Source organism: Hevea brasiliensis, chromosome 6 (genome assembly GCF_030052815.1).
Source record: "Hevea brasiliensis isolate MT/VB/25A 57/8 chromosome 6, ASM3005281v1, whole genome shotgun sequence".
NCBI lineage: Eukaryota > Viridiplantae > Streptophyta > Magnoliopsida > Malpighiales > Euphorbiaceae > Hevea > Hevea brasiliensis.
Window position 1 is genome coordinate 107,529,859 of NC_079498.1, and position 23,524 is coordinate 107,553,382.

General features: G+C 35.6%; 3 protein-coding genes across 7 annotated transcripts; 2 read left to right on the top strand and 1 right to left on the bottom strand.

Moving 5' to 3' along the window:
- The first annotated feature begins 2,500 nt into the window (after positions 1 to 2,500).
- LOC110634644 (1-phosphatidylinositol-3-phosphate 5-kinase FAB1B) lies at positions 2,501 to 13,137 on the top strand. 3 transcript variants are annotated; one of them, XM_058149148.1, is made up of 12 exons: positions 2,501 to 2,926; positions 3,146 to 4,186; positions 4,577 to 5,320; positions 6,406 to 6,559; positions 6,704 to 7,048; positions 7,392 to 8,264; positions 8,356 to 8,687; positions 9,079 to 9,202; positions 9,294 to 9,464; positions 10,368 to 11,900; positions 12,059 to 12,325; positions 12,480 to 13,137. In XM_058149148.1, exons 2-12 carry the CDS (start codon positions 3,564 to 3,566, stop codon positions 12,801 to 12,803), a joined length of 5,490 nt encoding a protein of 1,829 aa, XP_058005131.1. In that variant the 5' UTR covers positions 2,501 to 2,926; positions 3,146 to 3,563; the 3' UTR covers positions 12,804 to 13,137. The 3 variants fall into 3 exon arrangements, with proteins under 3 accessions (XP_058005131.1, XP_058005132.1, XP_058005133.1); XM_058149149.1 differs by having other exon boundaries at positions 4,580 to 5,320; XM_058149150.1 differs by lacking the exon at positions 2,501 to 2,926 and having other exon boundaries at positions 4,054 to 4,186; positions 4,560 to 5,320.
- Positions 13,138 to 13,308: 171 nt separating this feature from the next.
- Positions 13,309 to 14,409, bottom strand: LOC110634645 (uncharacterized). The gene is made up of 3 exons (XM_058149151.1): positions 14,097 to 14,409; positions 13,773 to 13,903; positions 13,309 to 13,589 (listed from the first exon to the last, which is right to left on the bottom strand). The coding sequence occupies exons 1-3, from the start codon at positions 14,247 to 14,249 to the stop codon at positions 13,454 to 13,456; spliced, it is 420 nt and encodes a 139-aa protein (XP_058005134.1). The 5' UTR covers positions 14,250 to 14,409; the 3' UTR covers positions 13,309 to 13,453.
- A 4,368-nt stretch (positions 14,410 to 18,777) lies between these two features.
- Positions 18,778 to 22,521, top strand: LOC110634651 (uncharacterized). 3 transcript variants are annotated; one of them, XM_058149153.1, is made up of 6 exons: positions 18,778 to 18,965; positions 19,060 to 19,210; positions 19,320 to 19,887; positions 20,564 to 21,074; positions 21,161 to 21,266; positions 22,231 to 22,521. In XM_058149153.1, exons 2-6 carry the CDS (start codon positions 19,154 to 19,156, stop codon positions 22,441 to 22,443), a joined length of 1,455 nt encoding a protein of 484 aa, XP_058005136.1. In that variant the 5' UTR covers positions 18,778 to 18,965; positions 19,060 to 19,153; the 3' UTR covers positions 22,444 to 22,521. The 3 variants fall into 3 exon arrangements, with proteins under 3 accessions (XP_058005136.1, XP_058005135.1, XP_021639428.2); XM_058149152.1 differs by having other exon boundaries at positions 18,778 to 19,210; XM_021783736.2 differs by having other exon boundaries at positions 18,783 to 19,210; positions 21,185 to 21,266.
- Positions 22,522 to 23,524: the final 1,003 nt, after the last annotated feature.

Genomic DNA, 23,524 nt, shown 5'->3' on the forward strand with positions numbered 1-23,524 from the left:
GTTTGCATTACTAACCTTACTTGGAGGGTTTTTAGGCTTCCCTTTCTTCAAGTCTTTCTTCTTCTTTTTACTCTCTAATGCTTCCTCAACATGTAAAGAGAATTTTTAATGTTGGGACTTTGTGAATTTATGGAAGAGAGTAGGGAAATTTAAGCTTTCTTTCCCTTAACAATGGTGGAACATGGTGAAGGAATGGAGAGAGAGATGGGGTGGCAACAAGGTGAGAAAGAAGACTTTTGATCCTTTTTTTTTTCTTTTCCTTTTTGTTTTTATGTCTTTAGGAAGACCAAAAATCTAATTAATTAAATATATTAATTATTATTTTTATGGCATCATACGTGATGTCATGCATGATGTCATCACCTTTTTAACTTTTTTCATTTTCATTTTTTTTCTATTTATTTTTCTATTAGCTCTTTAATTTAATTCTCGATTCCAAAATTTTCTTTTCTCTGATTTTAATTGACAGTTAGGTCAGGAGTCAGCTCTCGGGGTCAATTGACCAAATTTTCCCCCACCGGTTCATCCCGGTTTGCGATTAATTCAATATTTTTTCCGGCTCCCTGACCTAATTATTTGACTGGCTTAATAGTTCTTTTTTGTGATTTTCTCTTTTCCACTGTGTTTATAATAGTCCTAAGAATCGCAGCGCCACATTTTACGGTTCAAAATTTGAGTTTAAAATGACTTCGCAGTCCTTCCCGAGAAGGTCACCCATCGTTGTGACTCTCGGCTCGTTTAACTTTTTATATTCTGTTTTTCTTATTTATACTTAACTAATTGGCAATTACTAATTATTTGTGTTTATGGCTTATCTAGTTGTCTTAAGTGTGATTCTAATCCCCTTAACTATCCGGATCGACACTGGTCACCGGAACAGTAAAATATACCAGGCTATTCAAATAGGGGTGTTACATCTATATCCACAAACCACACACCTACAACTCAATCACATTACATAGCCCCTCCTGAGACCATCCAAATAGTCAATAATCACAATATGAAAAATTACAGTTTAATCCTTATAATTAACCCTTTTACAAAAACTACCTAAATGAGCTCTAAAAATTCTAAAACTTTGCTCCGCGGTCCTTAGCAATATTACTAAGCTAATACAAAAGGAATTATAATTTTCTAAGCTACCACGAATATTCTATGGATTTTTAATCAAATTCAAGCACTAGATAATTAAGAAAAAGTAAGGTTCGGGTTTACCTATGCCGATTCCAACCCCGGGAATGCGCTCGAGACATCTGACAACGGTGGGATAGCCAAAATTTCGACCCAATTCTAAGACTTTTTAGGTAGCCTGTCTGCCCGGCCCGAAATTTACAAACTCGGGCAAACGTTGAATTTCCATGAATTGAAGGTACCTACACGAAGCCACAATACGACGGTTAGTATATAATTTTTATGGAATTTTCTAAGCTCATTTAGCACTCGGAAAAATACTACAAAGTTTAACGGGACCCACTAAAAAACAGTGTCGAAAAATTTTGAAATTAGTATTTCCGCGAAGCTCTCGACGAGTGGAGCACTCCAGTACTCTCGATTTTCTCGTGGGGTTCACGGTTTGCTAGAAATTTAGCTCAAAAATTGAAATGGGTTAAAACTTCATGGATAAAAATTGGGCAAACCGCTCCATGGATTTTGGTGTTCTTGATGTCTATGAAAAGCTCTTGAGGTGTAGATGGGTTTTGACACAAGGCTCAGTCCGATTGGTGGGTGGATCGACCAAAATCTGTCAGGGAAGACGAAACGACGCGTGCGCGCATGGGGACTTCGCGCAACTTTTTTAGCCGCCTGAAGTGTCGGCCGGCGGCGGGGAGGTGGCTTGGAGGTGCGTCGGCGTGTGGGGGAGGCTGGGGTGGTGGTTGGCTGGTGAGGGGTGGAGGGAAGAAAGAGAAAAAGATGAGAGAAGAAGAAGAAAAGGGAAGTGGGCCGGTTCGATTCGATCGGTCTGATCGGTCCGGTTCGATTCGGCCGGTCCGATTCATGATACAAAAATTTAAATTTTTACTCTGCATTGAGATCGAAAATGAGGCCCAAAAATTCTGAAAAAATTTTAGAAAACTCAAAAAAATTTGTAGAGTTCAAATGTATTTTTAGTTTTACTACATAATCTTTAAATTAATTTTTAAAAATCATCAAAGTTTTATATTTTCAGAAAATCGAATCTGATCTCTAAAATCTGAAAATTTTCAAATAATTTTCTAAAATTTAAGTAAAATAAAATATTAATATCTATTCATAAAATAATTAATTTAGAAATTAGAGGTATTATATAAAAACTGTAATTTTATATAAATTTAATTAAACTTATATGTTAACAATTTATTATTTATATAAAAAATTAAAGTACTACAATTGTGCGAGTTTTAAATTTTTTTTTTAAATATAAAAGTTTAAATATTAATCATGAAAAAATTTATTTTATTCTTTTAATTTGCTATATATCAAAATAAATTAAATAAGGAAAACAAAAATTAATAAAAGAAGGGGACATTGCCAGCATTATTTGGGAAAGGAAAAAGAAAAGAAAAAGAAAAAGAAAGGAAGTAAAAAAAAAAAATCTACTCCGAAAATTTTTATATTAAAAATATGATATATTAACAGAGGATTATATTAATCTTATGAGTGATTTTATTGATTATGGCAGCTAGTTGATGATGGGTTATTTCTATTTTTTTCATTTTAGCATTTATCTTTTTCTGGTTTCTCTAGCGCCAGAAATTCACGATCATAAATTCACGATCGATAATTGAATCATATTGATTGTTTGAAGAATCGCTATCTGGGTAGGCGGGCTTTTGCAAAATCACCACCTACCTTTGTCACGGATTCATCAACTACGTGGCGCGAGTCCCTTGGAGAAGAAGATCTTGATTTTGATGTTATTGTTGTTGATCTTCATTGCCTTTTCCAGGTAACGTTTGGTTGCTTATAAGAAGTGTATACAAATGAAAATAAAATCATTCTATTTCTTATAGGAAACATATATCTAGATATTTTTTCTTGGCGTTATTTGGGATATTGGTTTTTTTTTTTTAATTTATTAAGTTGCAGAGGACAGGTAGTTGTGAGTTGGTTCATTGAAAGAAGCACGTTTTGATCAATTGATATGGTTTTGACTGGTTTTATGCAGTTTGAGCTTCTGGGTTCTTTAAATTCAGTGTTCTTTCAGTGGATGTGATTGGTATATTGAGCTCTAGTATCTGGTTAAGGAGTTATACATCAGCATTTCTATTTCCTAAGAAGTTGGAAGTGTACGATTGAGGTGTAATTGAGGTTTTCTAGATGAAGCGGTGGTTTAGAAGATTTAATATTTGGGTTGAGATAGGAAAGTAGGCACTGCTACAGTGCTGTTATTGATTGCTCACCAGCATGTGATCATTTTACATTTTATTGGAGCATGTTAATAACATCAGCATAGTTGTTTTATATACATGTAGTTTTGTGAGGAATTTGTTTCCTCATTGAAGCTGAAATTTTTGGGATAAGGTTTCTTAAAGAGTGGCAAATGAGTATAGCATGATGAACGGGTCTGTAAGGAGTGTTTGTAGATGGATTCTCCTGACAAGTCATTCTCTGAGCTAGTTGGTGTATTGAAATCCTGGATCCCTTGGCGTTCTGAACCACCTACTGTGTCAAGGGATTTTTGGATGCCTGATCAGAGTTGTAGGGTATGCTATGAGTGCGATTCTCAGTTCACTATAATTAACCGTAGGCACCATTGTCGACTTTGTGGCCGTGTTTTCTGTGCCAAGTGTACAGCCAATTCAGTTCCTGTCCCATCTAGTGATCCAAGGACTCCACGGGAAGAGTTGGAGAAAATTCGGGTATGTAATTATTGTTTCAAACAATGGCAGCAGGGAATAGCTACTTTTGATAATGGAACCCCGGTTCCCAACCTGGATCTTAGTAGTTCACCATCAGCGGCAAGTTTGGCCAGCACCAAATCAAGTGGTACTGCTAACAGTAGTACCTTCACTCTTGGCTCGATGCCATACTCAGTTGGGCCCTGTCAACGAGCTCAACCTATTGCAGGTCCCAGTCCACATCAAACATCTGAAATGGAAACAAATTCATCAGATAAACAAAGAGAATTAGCAGTGGGAAGGAGCAATGGCCTTGTTGCAGACATAGGCTATCAATCTCCAAACGAATATGCATTTTCTATGAACAGGTTTGATAATCATCTCATGTTAAGTACTCCTTGTGCAGTTATTATGTAGTGTATTCATCAGAAATGCATAGCAATAAAACAATCAAGTATATTTTTGTTAATTCATATAGGTTGCAGAAACAGACATACTATTTATAAGCTACTGAAAGTGTACTTTTTTAAAATGTCTCAAAAAAGTGCATTTGTTAGAGGATAGCATTTGGTTACTTTATTATCAAGCAAAATAACATCTTACAATTTCGTTACAAGCATTACTACACTTGCAATACATTTAGTAGGCCCTTGCCAAGCGCAAAAAGGAAAAGAATATGCAAGTGGTACATATATAAAGATGTTTTTGTTCATTTATAATGATTAGTTATTTGATGCTCAGTCATTGTTTGGCATCAGAAGTGATGACGATGACGATGACTATGGTGTATTTCGCTCTGATTCTGAAATGAGGCATTTTCCCCAAGTCGGCGATTATTTTCACCAAGTTGAGTTTGATGACATGAGCAATGATGAAGGATCACATAAAGCTTGTCTTGATGGAGAAAATATTGACTCAAAAAGTTTAATCAGCTCTCCATTGAACCATAGTTTTGGCTCACATGGTCTGGAGGTAATACCAGAGCCGGGGAAAAAAGATGGGTTTGGCATGGATGATGAGCGTGAGGCACCTTCCTCCATGTATCCTGGGGAAAAGAGTGATGCTGAACCTGTGGATTTTGAGAACAATGGACTGCTCTGGCTTCCGCCTGAACCAGAAGATGAAGAAGATGAGAGGGAAGCTGGTTTGTTTGATGATGACGACGACGATAGTCATGCAGTTGGAGAGTGGGGATGTTTACACACCTCAAACAGTTTTGGAAGTGGAGAATTCCGTAATAGAGATAAATCAGGTGAGGAGCACAAGAAGGGTATGAAGAATGTGGTTGATGGGCATTTCAGGGCTTTGGTATCTCAGCTATTGCAGGTTGAGAATATTCCTGTGGGTGATGAAGATGATAATGAAAGCTGGTTGGAAATCATTACATCTCTGTCGTGGGAGGCAGCTACACTATTAAAGCCAGATATGAGCAAAAGTGGAGGAATGGACCCTGGTGGATATGTGAAAGTAAAATGCATTGCTTCTGGACGTCGCTGTGAGAGGTAGTTGCCACAATGATTTACATTGTCCATGCATAACACAGCATGTTGTTGATGTAGAACACAAAAGAACACTCAAAAGGGGATGAGAGACAATTCTCAAGATTTGTATTAATTCGTATGATCAATTCTCAAATTGTTAAAAATAAAAGTCTACCAAAATACCTATAGGACATAGGTATTTATTGTAGAATTGTTAATCCTATTATTACTAGGATTAAGAATCCCAAAATAAGAAAAAACTAAGCCAACACTAACTAGGAAATTCTAGACAATAGAATTCCTAAATAATTAAAATACTTTTTCCTAACTAAATTTCCTAAATAATAGAAACATAAACTTCTTATTTTTGAAATGAAAAATTAAATCAAAATAATTTCTAAATTTAGTTTTCCTTGACTGCATCAGTTGTCTTGTTCTTCATTCTTAGATAAGACTACTCAATATGGATTTTTTCTTGTAGTAGTTGATCATTGAGCAAGGCTTTGACATTGTTTATAGAATTGTTTTTGGCATACAACTTTGGCTCAAATGTTCTGTTTGTTTGGTTGTTGGAAGTGGAAACAGGGTTCCTGAAATAAGTAGTTTCTGCATTGCAACCTGTGAAAAGAACCTAAAAATTTTTAACTAGAAAAACCATGACTCTGGTAAACATATACAGAAAACCAATTATGTGATTATAGGACCTACAACTAAATGATTCTCCCCATGGGCCAGATTAGCGAAGAATGCAACTTGATAATTTCACTATCATGGAGAAAACATAAGGAGATTAACATAGGAACTGATGCATGCAATTGCATTAAAAACTTTTTCCTTCAATATTGCTACCATTGCTTTGCTGAAACTTTAATTAGCTCCCACGTAAGGATCTTTGTTTTTCTTCTATCATGAGATATATGGAAATATCAAGTTGACATATTTTCATAGATAACCTAACTTATGCACATTAAGCTTATCCAAAACTGCATTAGAGGCTAGAACAGGTATTTACTTACCATAATGAATTTTGTTTTTACCTGGTTGTCTTGTTACACTCTTTCTAAGTTCTATTTTTCTTACTTGGCTTTTGATTGTTTCTTTTCTAGTATGGTGGTCAAAGGAGTTGTTTGTAAGAAAAATGTGGCTCACCGCCGAATGACATCAAAAATAGAGAGACCTCGACTATTGATCCTAGGAGGGGCTCTTGAGTACCAGCGTGTTTCTAACCACTTGTCAAGTTTTGATACTCTGCTACAGCAGGTTGTGATCCTTTAATAGACCACCTCCTTCTTCCAGCCCATTATGTATAACATAGCTACTTATTACTTCTGTATGTTCATTATTTTCATTCGTTGAACATTTTCCTTTCTTCTCTTCTTTCTCATGTGTTTCCTCTCACTCTAGGAAATGGACCATCTAAAGATGGCTGTGGCAAGGATAGATGCACACCAACCTGATGTTCTTTTAGTAGAGAAATCAGTTTCACGATTTGCGCAGGAGTACCTTCTGGCTAAAGACATATCACTTGTTCTCAATATCAAGAGACCACTTTTAGAGCGCATAGCCCGCTGCACAGGTGCTCAAATAGTTCCTTCAATCGATCATCTCTCTTCCTCAAGGTTGGGCTACTGTGATAAGTTTCACGTAGATAAATTTTTGGAAGATCTTGGTACTGCTGGGCAGGGTGGGAAAAAATTGGTGAAGACATTAATGTATTTTGAGGGCTGCCCAAAGCCATTGGGTTTTACTGTAAGTCCTTGAAACTTAAAATAATATAGAATTTGATGATGATTAGATATTCAGTTTCATTTTATAACAAGTAGACAAGGTAGAAAGTTTTGGCTGACGCATGATCAAGTTTGTCAATGATATTCATATAGTTTTATTTCAGTTCATGCTTTATCTCCTTTTGGAAACACTTTTTAGTTCATGAAATGGCTTGTTGTCTGAATTCTCAACAGCATGGAGCTATACAAATTGTGTAGCAATGCCATTTGTATATCATTTCATTGATCTTGTAGACTTCTTTGACAATGATCAGCTGGATCTATTTCCAAGTTGTATTTACCTCTTCTAGTTCCTTCTGTTTCAGATTTTACTTAGAGGTGCTAATGGGGATGAGTTGAAGAAAGTGAAACATGTGGTGCAATATGGAGTTTTTGCAGCATACCACTTGGCTTTGGAGACATCTTTTCTTGCCGATGAAGGAGCATCTATACCAGAACTCCCCTTGAACTCTCCAATAACAGTGGCACTCCCAGATAAACCTTCAAGCATTGAGAGATCTATATCAACTGTACCTGGTTTCAGTATTCTTGCTAATGAAAAGCCTCAGGGACTGCACACTACTAGTGAACCATTCAGATCCGACAGCGTCCCTTTTGCATATTTTGACTCAACAATCAGCAGTTCTTCTATTGACCAAGTTGAAAGGCAACCACTAATTGATGGTCCTAGCTCTCAGTCTGCTGCACTTACTTCATCTCGCATCAACTCAGCTGCATTTCTCTCTACTGTGCCTTCTACAGTGAAAGTTGTTTCAGATTCTTACTTTGGGCACAAAAATAAAATGGGAACTGGAGGTTCTCTGGTAGCAGAAACAATTCCAGTTAACAAGGTGGCTGCCATGGGTGATCATCTTACTGTTAATGGCTTTCAGCATTCAGAAGGTATTATGGCAAATCATTCCTCAAATGATCTTGGTGAAATGGTTCCCACTCAGTCACACAGTTCAGAGGTATCATCCACACAACAAGATAGTAAAAGTAACTTTGAGGAGCCAGGACCTTTAAAAGAAGAATTTCCGCCATCACCTTCAGATCATCAGAGCATTTTGGTTTCCTTATCTTCCCGTTGTGTGTGGAAGGGGACTGTCTGTGAAAGGTCTCATCTTTTTCGAATTAAATACTATGGTAGCTTTGACAAACCTTTGGGTCGGTTTTTGCGAGACCATTTATTTGATAATGTAAGTTCCTTTTTTCTTAGATTTGTTTATATCTTTGTCTAAAATATAGGCATTGCATTTTAAAACTGATGACTGGCAATTATTCCTTAAGAGTTACACATGCCGTTCTTGTGAGATGCCATCAGAAGCACATGTTCATTGTTACACTCATCGACAAGGAACCCTGACAATATCTGTTAAGAAGCTGTCAGAAATACTCTTACCGGGTGAAAAGGATGGAAAGATCTGGATGTGGCACAGATGCCTGAGGTGTCCCCGGACCAATGGTTTTCCTCCAGCTACTCGGAGAGTAGTGATGTCTGATGCTGCTTGGGGTTTATCTTTTGGGAAATTTTTGGAGCTTAGTTTTTCAAACCATGCAGCTGCAAGCAGGGTGGCAAGCTGTGGCCATTCTCTGCACAGGGATTGTCTTCGATTCTATGGGTATTTATCTTAATTTTTTTATTTTATTGTGTTGTAAATAATTATATAACTTCTTTATCATCTAAAGTAAGTTTCTTGATGCGGGAAGCATAGCAGTCATTACACATGTATGCAATCTTAATCCTAAAGATGAATTTATGGCACATTAGAGAGCCAAGATGTGTGGTGAGACCATTTAGGATGTCATCAGCTGGAACACCTCTTTTTTTGGATGATTACGTGAATGCTTTATGTTCAGTGAAACTGATTATCAAACTTGTTAGTATAATTGCATTCATTCAACATACATTGTCAAACTATATGGGCAATAGTAATGAAAACCTTTTTGTGCTTTCATTTCATTCTAATAAATCTCCTCTGTGTGTGTTTCTCACCAACTTTACATTTTCAGATTTGGGAATATGGTTGCTTGCTTTCGGTATGCATCGATTGATGTTCTCTCTGTGTACATTCCACCCCCAAAACTTGATTTCAACTTTGAGAACCAGGAATGGATACAGAAAGAAAAAGATGAGGTACAGCGGTCCCCATTTTGAACTTTTGAATATTTCATTTAAATCAGTTTGCACTTTGCATGTGGGTGATTTAAATATCTGTTTATAACAGGTTGTTGACCGGGCAGAGCTTCTATTTTCCGAAGTACTCAATGCTTTGAGTCAAATCGCAGAGAAAAGATCTAGTGCAGGACCAGCAAACAGCGCCATGAAACTACCTGAATCAAGAGGCCAAATTGGAGAACTAGAAATAATGTTAAAAAAGGAGAAGGCAGAATTTGAGGTCAGGCTTTCTCCGCACAGTAGTCTTCTAACCCTTAGTTACATAAAAGTCATATCCTACGAGCCAAGTTATTAGCATGGCCATTGAGTTATATGGACAATTTCAAACAATGTACATGCATGTAGATGAATTGGGAACTCCTAGTCTAAGTAGCATTTAGTACACAATCTTCTTCTGTGTAAACCTTCAAGTCACTAGGATGAACTAAGGATGAACTAAAGATGAACTGAAATTGACTTACTAATGCTCTTTGAATTATTATGGGAAGTATACCTTTGACTGTCTTTAGCATATCTTAGGCCAGATTTTCTTACAAATCTGATTTATCTACAATTGTCCTCTTGTGTCTAAAATGACAGCAATTAGTATCCTGCTATCAACATGCTTTGTTACTTAGTAATTTTCAAAGCTGGTGAAGTCATTTCTTCTTAATCACAAGAATGGGCTCCATCATAACATCAGACATGAGAATTTTCATCTGCTTTGATTTCACATTAAGGCAACTTCCCTAGTAGTTACCTGAGTTTTTCATGGATATTTTACGTTAAATTTTTTGTATGCAATAGGTATTTATTTTAAATTGCTTGAATGAAAGTTATTACATTCTGATATTAGTTAGATTTATAAGTAGAGATTAGATTCATCCACGAATGTAGTTGAGAACTTGCGAATTTGAAAAGATTCATTTTTCTAGGTATTCATATCTACACATCTATACTTGCATTTTTTTTTTTAATCCAGATTCATGAACTTAAATTAAATTCATGAATCTAATAAATTGAACAAAACCTGTGTGTAATTAAATTTAAATCTCATAATTTCATTTCCCTCCATCAAAATGAGAGGTAAAATTTTTTGCTACATTTAATATTTAAGCTCCACTTGTTCTCATTATTGTTTTAGGAGTCGCTCCAAAAAGCTTTGAACAGAGAAGCAAAAAAGGCTCAGCCTGTTATTGACATTCTTGAGATCAATAGACTGCGGCGGCAGTTACTTTTCCAATCTTACATGTGGGACCACCGCCTAATTTATGCAGCCAATTTAGATAACAACAGTCTTCAGGATAATTTGAATAGGTCAAGTTCAGGACATGAGGAAAAACCCATAGCTATTACTGAGCAACTCCCTGAGATGGATGTGAATAACAAGCTGGGAAAGGGTTTTAGCAGTTGTGACTCTCTTCCTGTAGATACAACATTGCTTAAAATCCCTGATCAACAAGGAGGATTTGGCAGTAATCCTGACCGGTCTGACACAGTACTTGAAACCGATATGAATCTAGGTTCTAATCATGGAAAGGAAGACCACATCGATCTTTCAGTTGTCATTCCCATCTGTGATCAGCCCAACAGTCTGGAATGCAGTGGAAACGTTCGCAGGACCCTTTCTGAGGGACAGGTTCCTATAGTGTCAAATTTATCCGATACCCTTGATGCTGCATGGACAGGTGAGAATTTCCAAGGAATTGAAATAACAAAGGATGATACCAGTGTGCTTTCTGATTCAGTTCTGGCAGATTTGTCAACCACATCTACAGCACCGGAAGGGTTAGATTTGTACAGTCGAGTGGAAGACCAAAATGGGCCCAAGGTCGGTTATTCACCTTCACGTGCATCGTCCACCAAGGGCTCTGACAATATCGAAGATTCTGTCAGCTACTTAAGAATGCCCTTCTTGAACTTTTACAGGTCATTGAACAAGAATTTTTTAGCAAGCTCTGAAAAGCTTGATACAATGGGTGAGTATAGTCCAGTCTATGTTTCATCCTTCAGGGAGTTGGAACTCCAGGGTGGGGCTAGGCTCCTCCTGCCTGTGGGTGTAAATGACACCGTCATTCCTGTGTATGATGATGAGCCTACAAGCATTATATCTTATGCACTAGTATCACCAGAGTATCATGGCCAAGTGATTGATGATGGGGATTTAAATTCTTTAAATTTATCTGATCCTGCGATTTCTCAGTCTTTCCACTCTGTTGATGAAGTCATCATTGATTCTTTCAGAAGCCATGGTTCTACAGATGAGGGTATCTTGTCTATATCTGGATCTCGTAGTCCTTTGCTTTTAGATCCACTCTCTCACACAAAGACTATGCATGCCAGAGTTTCTTTTGGAGATGAAGGCTCACTTGGTAAGGTGAAATATTCTGCGACTTGTTACTATGCAAAACAGTTTGAAGCACTAAGGAGGATATGCTGCCCATCTGAGCTTGATTTCATAAGATCTCTCAGTCGTTGTAAGAAGTGGGGAGCTCAAGGTGGCAAGAGTAATGTCTTCTTTGCAAAAACCTTGGACGATCGGTTTGTTATCAAACAAGTCACAAAGACAGAATTGGAGTCATTTATAAAATTTGCTCCTGAATATTTCAAGTACCTCTCTGATTCAATCGGCTCAAGAAGTCCAACATGCCTGGCTAAAATTTTGGGGATCTATCAGGTACTTTGCCTCTAAACCTCAAGTAAGAACTATGGTAAATTATCCTAGTCATTTGGTTTGTCTTACAGCTTTCCATACCCATTCATTGAACTTGTCCATATAAAGTTACATATATTGCCTGGAATTTATTATGTCTATCCTTGCCTTTATGTTGGAAGGTTACATCAAAGCATCTAAAAGGTGGGAAAGAATCAAAAATGGATGTTCTAGTCATGGAGAATCTTCTGTTTGGGAGGAATGTGACCCGCCTTTATGATCTTAAGGGATCTTCCCGATCACGATATAATGCTGATTCTAGTGGGAGCAATAAAGTTCTGTTGGATCAGAACTTGATTGAAGCAATGCCAACTTCTCCTATTTTTGTTGGAAACAAGGCAAAGCGGTTGCTAGAGAGAGCTGTCTGGAATGATACTTCCTTTCTTGCAGTAAGTGTAAACTCTGTGTGAATGTGTGTGGTTGGAGGAGATGGGTTGAAAATTACAAAATATCTGAAGTATCTATTTGTGTAGTTTGTCCAGCATTTCAGGTAAAATAACTTTGTTTTCCATGTTAATTTGTTTTGTGCCTGTGCTGATGCAGTCTATTGATGTAATGGATTACTCGTTATTGGTTGGGGTGGATGAAGAGAAGCATGAATTAGTTCTCGGAATCATTGATTTCATGAGGCAGTATACTTGGGACAAGCATCTGGAAACTTGGGTGAAAGCTTCAGGCATACTTGGTGGGCCAAAGAACTCATCCCCAACTGTTATTTCTCCAAAGCAATACAAAAAGAGGTTCAGGAAAGCAATGACTGCCTATTTTCTGATGGTTCCAGATCAGTGGTCGCCTCCCACTATCATTCCAAGTAAATCCCAGTCAGATTTGTGTGAAGAGAACACACAAGGGACTTTGGTTGAATGATACTCTATGCTTGTACATTTACATATGCACTTTGGGACAATCGTCCCTCATTATTTTTCCCATGTTCATAGCTTTTGTCCTTATATTTTTATTCTTTTTCATATAGAATTTCATTTGTATGTTTAGTTAAAAAAAGAAAAGCTCGTAATCATTTGTTAGGAGAAGCAGAAGAAAGCTGTTAAAGCCACAGGAATTTCAGGAAGAGGTATTAATTTGGATGACCTCTCCATGAAGTCTCTGCACAATTTTTTTATTCATCCATTTGCAGTGTATGAATTTCACGGGAATTTTATGTTTAATATTTAAGTACTCAGATTTTGATGTTCTTTCCCAATACTGTATTTGATTTTTGTTTCCTTCTATTTAAAGGCATTTGGATCTGTAGTCCATTATGTATTGAAATTCCTTGACACAGGAAAGAAGAGCTTTCCATTGGATTGGATTGACAATTCAGAAAGAAAAATCCCTTCTCATCCAGAAGGACTAAATGTAAATGATGCTGGAATTTGAAAACAAAATGATAGGAAATATGATTAGGGTTTCGGCTGGGCATTTAATTACATTCTGGTATTGTAAGAAATGAAATACTTTTCCTTTCCATACTGATACAAATTATTTTGAAGTACATTGATGAAAGAGTTAGTCACTGATCAGCAGAATTTGTTAAAGCCATTCCATTTGAAGTCTTCTTGCACAGCAGCAACTCCATTGTCAGAGTTGTTAAATTCACCGCCATTAACAATTTGAAGCAATCTTTGTTGAAGCAGATTGATAATTACAGCATCTCTGAGTTCAATCAAACCATCACAAAAAATTCTCTTATTACATATTTTACAATAAGATCACCGAAAAAAAAGTGTCTGGTAGTCAACTATAATGAAGCATAACAGAATTTAATTGAAGGGAAAAAATGAATAATAATAGAATAGTTTTGATTACGATCTATATACTTGTCTTGGGATAATCTACCTTGAAGTTGAATGATAGGCTGTTCTTGGAAGCTGTTGATGAAACCGAGGGCCTTCATCAAATCCTTCACAAATTATCTCTCCACTTTCATCTCTGTAACAAATTATGCCCTCAGATTGATTCTCAAAGACCTGTTTAAAGAAAAAAAGGAAACAAGTAGACATCATTAAGCACAGTTTCAATTATCATTCTTGATTCTTTTGATGACAATCTGATACAATTCACTGTTCTTTTATTTCACATATAAAAGATCCATACTACAGCTTTAGTGACAAGTGAAAAATAGAGGGTGATATGTGATATCTGTGTGTTTAGGAGAATTACCGTGTTCTTGAAAGATGATCTGACTTGAAGTGTAGGGGCTTTCTTGAGTGGAATTTTACTCTGTTTAAGCATCATGGTTTTGCTTTTAGGCTTTATAACTGGACCAGAATTTTGAGCTAGGATATGAGGAGAAGAAAAGCTTGCTACAGCCATTGATCATATGCAAGAAGAAGAAGAAAGAAATGGAAGAAAAGAAGGTTGGTTTGATCTTTGGTGGGAGTGTTTAGCAAGGCAGGAATAGAATAATGGGAAGATTACAAATTTTTTAGGCTGAATTGGATATAAACTTCCATTATTGACAGGGTATGTCTTGTCATCAAGCATTATAAGGGTAAATATATAAGCAAATGGACCCCATTTTGCTTATCTTCTCCCTGTTGCTACTGGCAAACCCGAAGTCACATTGTTGGTAGATACTAGGCCTTGTTTCTAATCAACAAGCCACAACCCATTTATGATTTATGATTTATGATTCATCCCATCTCATGGATTTTTAGTTTTAATACAATAATGGATGATATAGTCATGATTCATGGGAAAAGAATTCATACTCCACAAACCCTATGCTTAGATTCAACTAAAACCAAAATGAAATAATTACATGTAATGCATTTATTTTTAAGCAAGCATCACTATCTTTGAAAGTTTGAAATAAAAGAAAAAAAAATATTAAACTAATAAAATGAATTGTTATTATGAAGATTAATTATCTCCAATGCTATATTAAGTACATCATAAATTTCATTTTTTTTTTTATAAATGATTTTAATTGATATTCAAATTTAAAATTTTACAGTCCTGAATATGACTTTAATACCACATAACATAAATATCACTTTTGTAAATAGGAGCACCAATATTCTTACTTATTGAATAAATTCCCATCAATCTATTCCAATAATTCATTAAAAATTAATGTATTTCTAACATGAAAAAAAAATATTAAAAAAAATGATGACGTTAATGAAAATGTAGAGATTGGTTTAGAAAGTCAATGCAATTATCAAATAAACTATGATTTAAATATATATATATTTTAATTTTTAATGAATTGAATGATAATTAATAAATTATATAATAAGAGATGATATTTTTTAATAATAATAATAATAATAATAAATTTTAGAATGAAGTAAGAAAATTTTAAATTTAAATCTCTTCATTCTTTTAATAACAATATAGTTAGAACTTAATAACGAAGTGGTGATATAAAAATATAATAGTGATGTGGCGATGATTCCACCTTCCTTCTACTTAGTCAATGCCACTAGCTCTTTAAACACCACAAATAAGCAAGAAAACAAATTGTTTTTAGGCCTCTTTTTTTTTAATGTAAAAAAAAAAAAAAACTCTCCGAATATGACGGTCTTAAACCCTCCATGGGAAGACTCACCACCAAGCTATAGTAGATCTTCAAAGAGTCACAAGAGTATACTACTTGTAGTCAATTCACTCATTCACTGCAAGTGAAGATAATATTGAGTCAAGGAGTCGAGCCAGGGTTTAACGCCTGCAACTCTCAAAGTTTACCGCTAAGCCATCACATGATGGTATTTTTAGGCATCTTTCATTCCATTACCCTTCCTTTATTAAAAAATTATAATAATAATATTTCACTTTAATTAGAAATCATAATTCAGAAGTTCTTCTAGTGAAATTGAACCTGATTGATTTAAAAAAAAAAAATCACGTTCTTATCCATTCAACTCTTCGCCAGTTTTCTTTCTTCTAATAATGTCTCTATAAGCTATAGTTTTCCTGTCCTCATATGACGAGATATTTCAACTTCATGTCTCTCTTTTGTGAAGTGAGAAATCTGTCCATTCAAAGTGAGATATTAAGTAAGAAAAAAAAAATCTTTATAATTGGTGAGCTCCGATTATTATTTAGTAAATATATAATATAAATCTGTATTATTAATTTAATATTATAATTAAATAATAAAAAAAATTGATGAAAAATATTTTACTAAAAAATAATTTTTATGAAAAACACTATTTATATATGACTTATCTTTTGCGAATAGACTAAAGTATAGATATCTTTTCCAGGTTGAAATCACCTCCGACCTTATACATGTATGCACCAATGAAGGATGCTCTTCTGAACCTGAAAATTCTCTGTAATTGAACCTGAAAGGATTGAAGGAATGTATGATAACTACGCAATGCAGCAATAGTGCTGCCTACAGGTTGAATTCATTCTTTTTCCAAATGGGTGGACAATCTGACACTGCCTCACATGACACGTAAGAGCCACGTCTAAGGTTGATGTGGCTCTAACTTCTCACATGGTAATCACGTGCCTGACTCTGTTTTCTCCAACACTGAGGCCAAGCAGGCCAGGGCCAGAGGAATAGAGAAAGGAGGGTCAAATCTGCCAGAGACTTGAAAGGGTTTTTGCATGAATTCAATTGGGTGGCTATTGCGGTGCTCTTTCTCTAAACTTTTCTTGTATTTTGGCCCCTTGCAGTCGCTGATAATAAATTAGGGAAATGAAGTTATGGATTGTGCATACAAGTGTTGGTTGTGGCAGGATTGAATCTAACATGAAATTGGGAATGCAGTGAAAATCTTGAGGGGAATTGTCCATGCATAGAAACCAAAACAATTTGTCCAAACCCTCATATTCAAGTGAACATTCCAGTGGACGACCTGCACACGCTCTCTCTAAAATATTACCCTTATATCGAACTACTGCCTTTAAAAACTGTAAGAAAAATACCATTTATCATTGTAAGTGAGAACTTTGGGACACTAAAGCATTGCATGTTAATCAACATTTGTCCTGAAGGCACCAAGTCAGTGTCTTTCTTGAACTTGCAGTTGCAGAGTACGCAGTTCACTTGACTTGCTGTCACACATTGTCTTCCTTTCCATGGAAAATGGTGCACGCTAGCGTCATACAATTTGCTCCTTTAATCTCATTTGTCTTTTTCACAGCTGGTCTGGACAGAGATTGGCTTATTTTTGGAGTACAATACCACATTGGATTGTTCTTGTATTTGTAGTGTTGGAAGAGTTTGATTATTAGCCCTTAATTTGGCTTTACTGATCAAGTTTTATGAACAAATAATTATATGACCTTTGTTTCATATGTGGTTTTGCCATTGATTCACAATCTCATTTATAGAATCCGCCATTACAGCACCATTCGATTTTCACAGCTTCTGCTGCCCTACTTCAAAACTATTTCTTGGGTTATGATTTCCGCCAGCTTTTCCTTTACACGACGACCAGTAGGTTAGCGGCCCTGTTTCTTAGTCTTGCTATAACTGGAATCAATCTCTTTCCTTGGGATTGTTTAGCATTCCAGGTAGCCTCCTGGAATAATTTATTTTTTTTTATTATTTTTTGTTCAATTGTTAATATGAACATTTTATGTTAAAATATTTCAACATTTTCAGGTTGTATATATGTTTAATCTAATTAAGATACCTTTTGCATATAAAGATAAGTGAGAAATGCAATAATAAAACAAAGCCTTTTCTGTTCTCAACGTTAATTTTGAAGATGAAGCGAGAAAAGATTGTCATTCATACGATTTACACTTTACACTTTGTTTGGACGGGGTGAGGGAAGAGTAAATAAGTGTGAGGAGGGGTAAGTGACTATCATGTTATGTTTGGAAAGAGGTAAGTTAGTAAATGATAAAGGTAAATAAGGATAAGGCTTACCCTCCATTATCTCTCAAATCTCAATTTTTCTTACACTGCAAATTAGAGTGTAAACAAGGGGAGATGAGAGTAGAAAATTATTTTATTTTTTATTTTTCTACTATATCATTAATATTTTATTAAAAATCTAATTATACCCATTAAAAATAAACCTAGCTTACCACTACAAATAAATGTTTTCTCTCTCAAGTTGCTATATATAATTTCTCTGCTTTCAATCATTTGTTTTTAAACAGTTTGCTGCAATTATTATACTTCAATTATCATTTTTTTATTTGTTCTTTCAATAGTTTGCTTTAATTATTATGTTTTAATTATTATTTTTTTCTAAATATTTTATTTTTTATTCAATCTTTGTTAGATTTGTGCATTATTGTTTTGATTTATTAATTTTATAATTTATTTATAATGGACTATTATTATTTATAAATTTAAAATTTATCATAATGAGTTTACCATTTAATAAATTATCTAATAAAAAATAATATTTTTATACTTCTAATAATTATTTATCATTCTTTCACATTTTTTCAAACATGAAGAACATAAATTACTTTTCCTTACGTTTCAATTAATTCACCTCTTCCTAAATATGAGATTTTTTTTTATTGTAACCCTCTTCACTCTTCTCTTTCCTTACATTCTCTTATCCTTCCATTAATTACCCTTCTCTCACTCAATTCAAACATAACTTTAAATTCCAGAGTCCAGTCTCAAAAATAGTAATAAAATTACAAATATATGTAGAAAATTCTTCCGAAAGCCAGAAACAAACACACAGGTATTGCTTGCTCCTTACCTGTCAAGGTGATATCATCCTGTGAGATGTGAATGATATTACACAGAAACAGAAAATGAGGGATCTAAAGTTTTCAAAACCAATAAGAACCTTCCCAAAAAGAAATAAAGAATATAAAATCATAGCGAAGAAACTAATAAAATCTGTCATTTTTATCTAATTTTTTTTGTGCTTTCTTACTCAGTACTCGCGTGTGTTATTTGCTGCTCCCAAAGCGCTCACTCTTCTTTTAATGGCGTACTCTTTCGTCTCTTTCCTCAGAGACCGAAGACTAATATCCATGTCACTGTGTGACACTGTGGTCTCACTCTTATTTGTTGAAGGAAGACTGGATAAGTGGTTATATATCCTTGTGGGTCTTATATCGTAACAGTATCTTAGACAATGGTTCCTAGTAAGTTAATGCTTTTTCATTGTAAAGCTATACTGTTCAACTGCTTCCTCAGTCGCTTTTCTCATGATACTGTTTTTGTGTAAAAATGAGGCAGATGCCTACTAGACCAAAATTATAACAAGAGAGTTAGCATTTACAAGAGATTCCTCGCGTGGGTCTAAATCAATCATCCCCAGAAAGTGCACTACATGGATCTCACAAGTCCCAAATACTTGCAAGCTCCTCCTATTTTTGCTTCTACTGGGGTAAAGAACCCACATTTGGTTCTTGCATTTTTATTGCTTTTGTTTCCCATTTGGATTTTGATTAATCTTTATGGTTTTTCTTCTTCTTGTGGGTGTCTTTGTGATTAAGGAACCAGCATTGGAGACCAATACAAGCCTGTATGGGAAAAGTAAGGACAACCCATTTGCAGACACCTTTCAAGACCCACTTTGCAAGCTCAATCTCAAGGAGACATCCGAGTTTGTCAAGTCATTTCCAATGCCACATAGCGGTACGGAATGCAAAGGGTTTCTTGAAGTTCCGGCTCAAATGAGAAGAGAGGGAGTGAACTCAGTGACTCAGAGGAGAGTGGAAGCTCCTTCCACACCTGGTAGGCCAGTATTCAGCTACACTATTGGTAATCTTGCAAAAAAGAGCTTTCCCTCTAAATGGGAGAATGCGGAGAAGTGGCTAATGAGTAGTTCTTGCCATGAATCTCCTGCTCATCCCTTTAAGCCATCGCCAGAGTCTTCAAAGATTCAGAAACAAAGTGATAACTTTAAGCAGCAAATGGAGTTATTTGCAGAGAAATCAAGGGTCACAGAGGAAAAAGTCTCAAAACTTGTTTCCAGCTTTCAGGGGTCGGTAGCTTTGGACCAACACAACCCAGGGGTAGCTTTTAATGGGGTCTCTGCGTCTCCAGATGTGCTTCTAAAAGGTAGCATTTTTCTTCGTTCAATTTTAATGAAACCTTTATCCTTTTGGCTTTTGCTTCCTAGCTTTTTGCTCCACTATTATCCTCATGATAGCCCTTTTCTTTTGTCTTCTAAAAGCTTAACAAAGCTTTGAACTTTTTCTCTACTGGTTGATTGCACTATTTGTTTGGGAACAAAATCCACACGGGTTTCATCTGTAGAATATATATCACAGTGTGGACAATCTTTTTTTTTTTTTTTTTTTTTAACTTGGTTCAGTAGCTGAGAAAATTGAAGTAAATAAAAGAATATGAACTGTGAAATTATGATGCATCTTCTTGTTTTAAACAATTGTATTAGGCTCAATTTAGTTTGGGTTTGGTTTTCACTGATACCAGAAGATGAAAAAAGGGTGCAACATTCTAATTACTTCGTCTGTGTAGCATTCCCTCTGCAAGCAACAGAATTCTTTATGAATGATACTTTACACTGCTGATGCCTCTATGTAGCTTCAAAAAGTGTGTTTATGTATGCAAATCTTGAATAGTAAAATTGAAATTTTAAACAATCACTGTTCTATTTAAGATGTTTATCCTAATTGGAGTTGTTCTTCCTATCCAAATCATGAATAGTAAAGTTATCTACATAATTTTTTGTTTGTTTTGAGCTGTTCTTATTTCAGTTCATTGGCAACTGCAGATAAGTTCACCGATGAGGTAGAATCAGTTTTGCCAAATTTAAGATACTCGGAGCCATCAAAGGAAGGATTTCTTTTTAGAAACTCAGCTAATGAAGTGATGAAAGATGCTGGTACTGAAGTAATTCATGAAGTGAAACACAGAGATATTGGGACAGAAATGACTCCCCTAGGCAGTTCCACAACTTCTAGATGCCACACACCATTCAAAAGCTCATCGCCTGCTCGCCATAACACGCCTGCCAATAGGTCGGGCCCTTTGCCATTAGGGAATTCTAGCAGCACCAACAGCAGCATCGACATTTCCCAGTTACAAGCTTGCCATTTGGCCAAGCTACAACTTGGGTCACAATATGATTCTGTTATATCAAATTGGAGCTCAAGGGAGGAAGAGGAAGAGGAAATATCAAAGAGCCTAAGACACTTTGAAACAGGCATTACTTGCCGGAGAAGTGTTTCAGATTCTAGAGCTGCTACGTGGGAGGAAGAGGAAAAGACAAAATGCTGTCTTAGGTAAGCCATGGTTAAAACTTAAAAATATGCATCAATTTTAGCAGCATTCTCTTGTTTGGTGTATTTTCATTCACCTGTTACGTCAGTATCAATTTTGAATTGAGCTACAGGTACCAAAGAGAGGAAGCAAAAATTCAAGCTTGGCTGAACCTCCAAACTGCAAAAGCAGAAGCTCAATCAAGAAAGCTTGAGGTATGTTGCTCATGCTGTTCTATTTAAATTATGCAATTATTGTTTCGTTCATTCTTATGGGTTCAAACCATAAAAACACCCTCCTGGCATCGCAAGGGAATGGCTGTTAAAACCTAAAATTTCCCAAAGCTCATAATTTGGGAAACCCCATCCACTGAAACATTCTTTATTCTTGTTTTTATCATTAGTTTTTGGGTCTTTGATGAACTGATAACATTCCCTCACAATTGAAATTCAAGAAGAGCAGCCAATTGAATATGAAAGCATAAAAACTGAGTACTTGCCTTTGCAATAGCATTCTATTTTTTGGCTTCTAGTTAGGTAATTAATCATCTCATCCTGTCATGTAATTAGATTAATGTTATTCCTAAGAGTTGGGATTCTTGTAAGCCATGTTAATAAATTGTATGCTGGTATTAAAAGTATAGATGATCTAAAGTTTATCCAGTTGTGCATATCTACAATATGGCTTTGTAGTGTTGACTATATAGTCCCGGTGTTCTTGTCTGGTTTATGGTAGGTTTCGTTGTCTCGAGCCCCTCATGAACACCACTGTCCTCCTGTTCTCTTGACTGGTCCACCTCTCTTGGAGTGTTCCCCAATTCTATATATTCTTAGTTTATTGCTCAACTCTTGAAGAAATACAAAGAAGGCTAGAAGTCATCTCGTTCATGCATAAATAATTCCGTAGTTTTTGTTGTAACTTGTAAGCCCATGTGAGCTAGCATTTAAAAATTTTGTGGGGCGCTGGAATGTGTACTTGAACTTAAGTTTTTCTCTTGGTTGGAAGCTTGGCTTTTAGTTTATATTGATTAAAATAATAATGCTAAGTATAGTTTAAAAAAGATAGCACTAGTTGTCACTTCACTTTCTGCTTCTTGCATTCACACAAGTGTAGGAGGTGGAGCCCAAAGAGGGCTACAATATGTTCAATGGTCTTGAGTTTCTTTTCAAAATGGAACAGGTGAAAATACAAAAGATGAGATCAAACTTAGAAGAGAAGTTGATGAAGAGGATGGCACTTGTTCATAAAAAAGCCGAAGAATGGAGAGCTGCAGCTCGCCAGCAACACAGTGAGCAGATTCAAAATGCTAGTGAACAAACGAAGAAGATGATGAACCGACAATTCTCTAGCCCTGCATCTTGTGGTTGCTTCCCTTGCAACTCCTATCCTTGATCTACAAATAATAGAAAGATGTATCCCCTGCTCTTTCTAAGCAAAATCCAAATCTATTAAATTCTTTTCTTTTCCCCATTTTAGTTGCAGAAGGCTATATATCATCTAAGGAATCTAATAACTAAACAAAAGGACTCAGTTTGAATTTAAAATAAATAAATGCTTGCAATGTACATCGATAAAGGGGCCTAGCCTGTTTCATTTTAGAACAAGGATTGCCAATTTAGCGGTTAGTGGCATAATGAAGTAGGATCTTGAATTGAATCAGGTGTTCTTATAGCCACATGGAGGTTGTCTGACAATGGAGGGCCAGCTTCTGCAAATTCTGAATTTACTGGGATGGACACAGACTTGCTTTCCTGATTCCTGATAGGATATGTCTTGCTTTAATAGACCTGGAACTATTACTGATAGTCTAGATGGCTGCTTCGCTTTAAAGAAACGAGTACGCAATGTCTCTGCAAGCTTCAAGCTAGAATCCAAATCCCCCACCAAAATATCAGTCCTCCTCCTCCTATCTGCTTTGGTTAATAAATTCTACTAATCTCTTAATCTCTAATCAACCCCTAAGCGGGCTCTCTAATCTCTTGCATAGCTCTGTCATTGCTGCAATCAAACAGGGAAGGATCAAGGTACCATTTGTTTCTTTTGTAGGAACAGAGGGTTGACAATAATTGAAGTCCTTTGGAAACATCAATTTTGTTATTTCATTGCCTTAAGTTTTAGGCTGTTAGGTGTCTTAATTTTGGCCTTTCTTCTGCTATTTTCCAGAGCAAAAACAGTCATCCTTTTAGAGTATTCACTGCCATAGTATCCAATTTTAGATATTGTGCCTGGAGTACCTGTCACCATTGGATTCAAAGTCTTTTAATCTTGGCCATCAATGGTTTAGATGGTCCATATTTAAATTTTGTTGCTGGTATTTCATTTATTAGAATAAATTTTAATATATATTTATGTATTTTTTTTTTAATTTGGACACATTTATTATAAATTATTTTTTATATAAAATTATTATATTAAATATTTGCAATGAGATTTAATCTTAAAGAATAGGGGAATGCTACACAGAATTTGATTC

Bases quoted from the DNA above. Each gene is read 5' to 3' on its own strand.
- LOC110634645 (XM_058149151.1), bottom strand. From the start codon at position 14,249: ATGGCTGTAGCAAGCTTTTCTTCTCCTCATATCCTAGCTCAAAATTCT. The intron at 13,904-14,096 runs GTAATTCTCCTA...TTCTTTAAACAG, and splicing joins GATCATCTTTCAAGAACACG to GTCTTTGAGAATCAATCTGA. The intron at 13,590-13,772 runs GTAGATTATCCC...GATTGAACTCAG, and splicing joins GCCTATCATTCAACTTCAAG to AGATGCTGTAATTATCAATC.
- LOC110634651 (XM_058149152.1), top strand. From the start codon at position 19,154: ATGGATCTCACAAGTCCCAAATACTTGCAAGCTCCTCCTATTTTTGCT. The intron at 19,888-20,563 runs GTAGCATTTTTC...TGGCAACTGCAG, and splicing joins TCCAGATGTGCTTCTAAAAG to ATAAGTTCACCGATGAGGTA. The intron at 21,075-21,160 runs GTAAGCCATGGT...CTGTTACGTCAG, and splicing joins AAGACAAAATGCTGTCTTAG to TATCAATTTTGAATTGAGCT.
- LOC110634644 (XM_058149148.1), top strand. From the start codon at position 3,564: ATGGATTCTCCTGACAAGTCATTCTCTGAGCTAGTTGGTGTATTGAAA. The intron at 4,187-4,576 runs GTTTGATAATCA...GTTTGGCATCAG, and splicing joins TATGCATTTTCTATGAACAG to AAGTGATGACGATGACGATG. The intron at 6,560-6,703 runs GTTGTGATCCTT...CTCTCACTCTAG, and splicing joins TTGATACTCTGCTACAGCAG to GAAATGGACCATCTAAAGAT.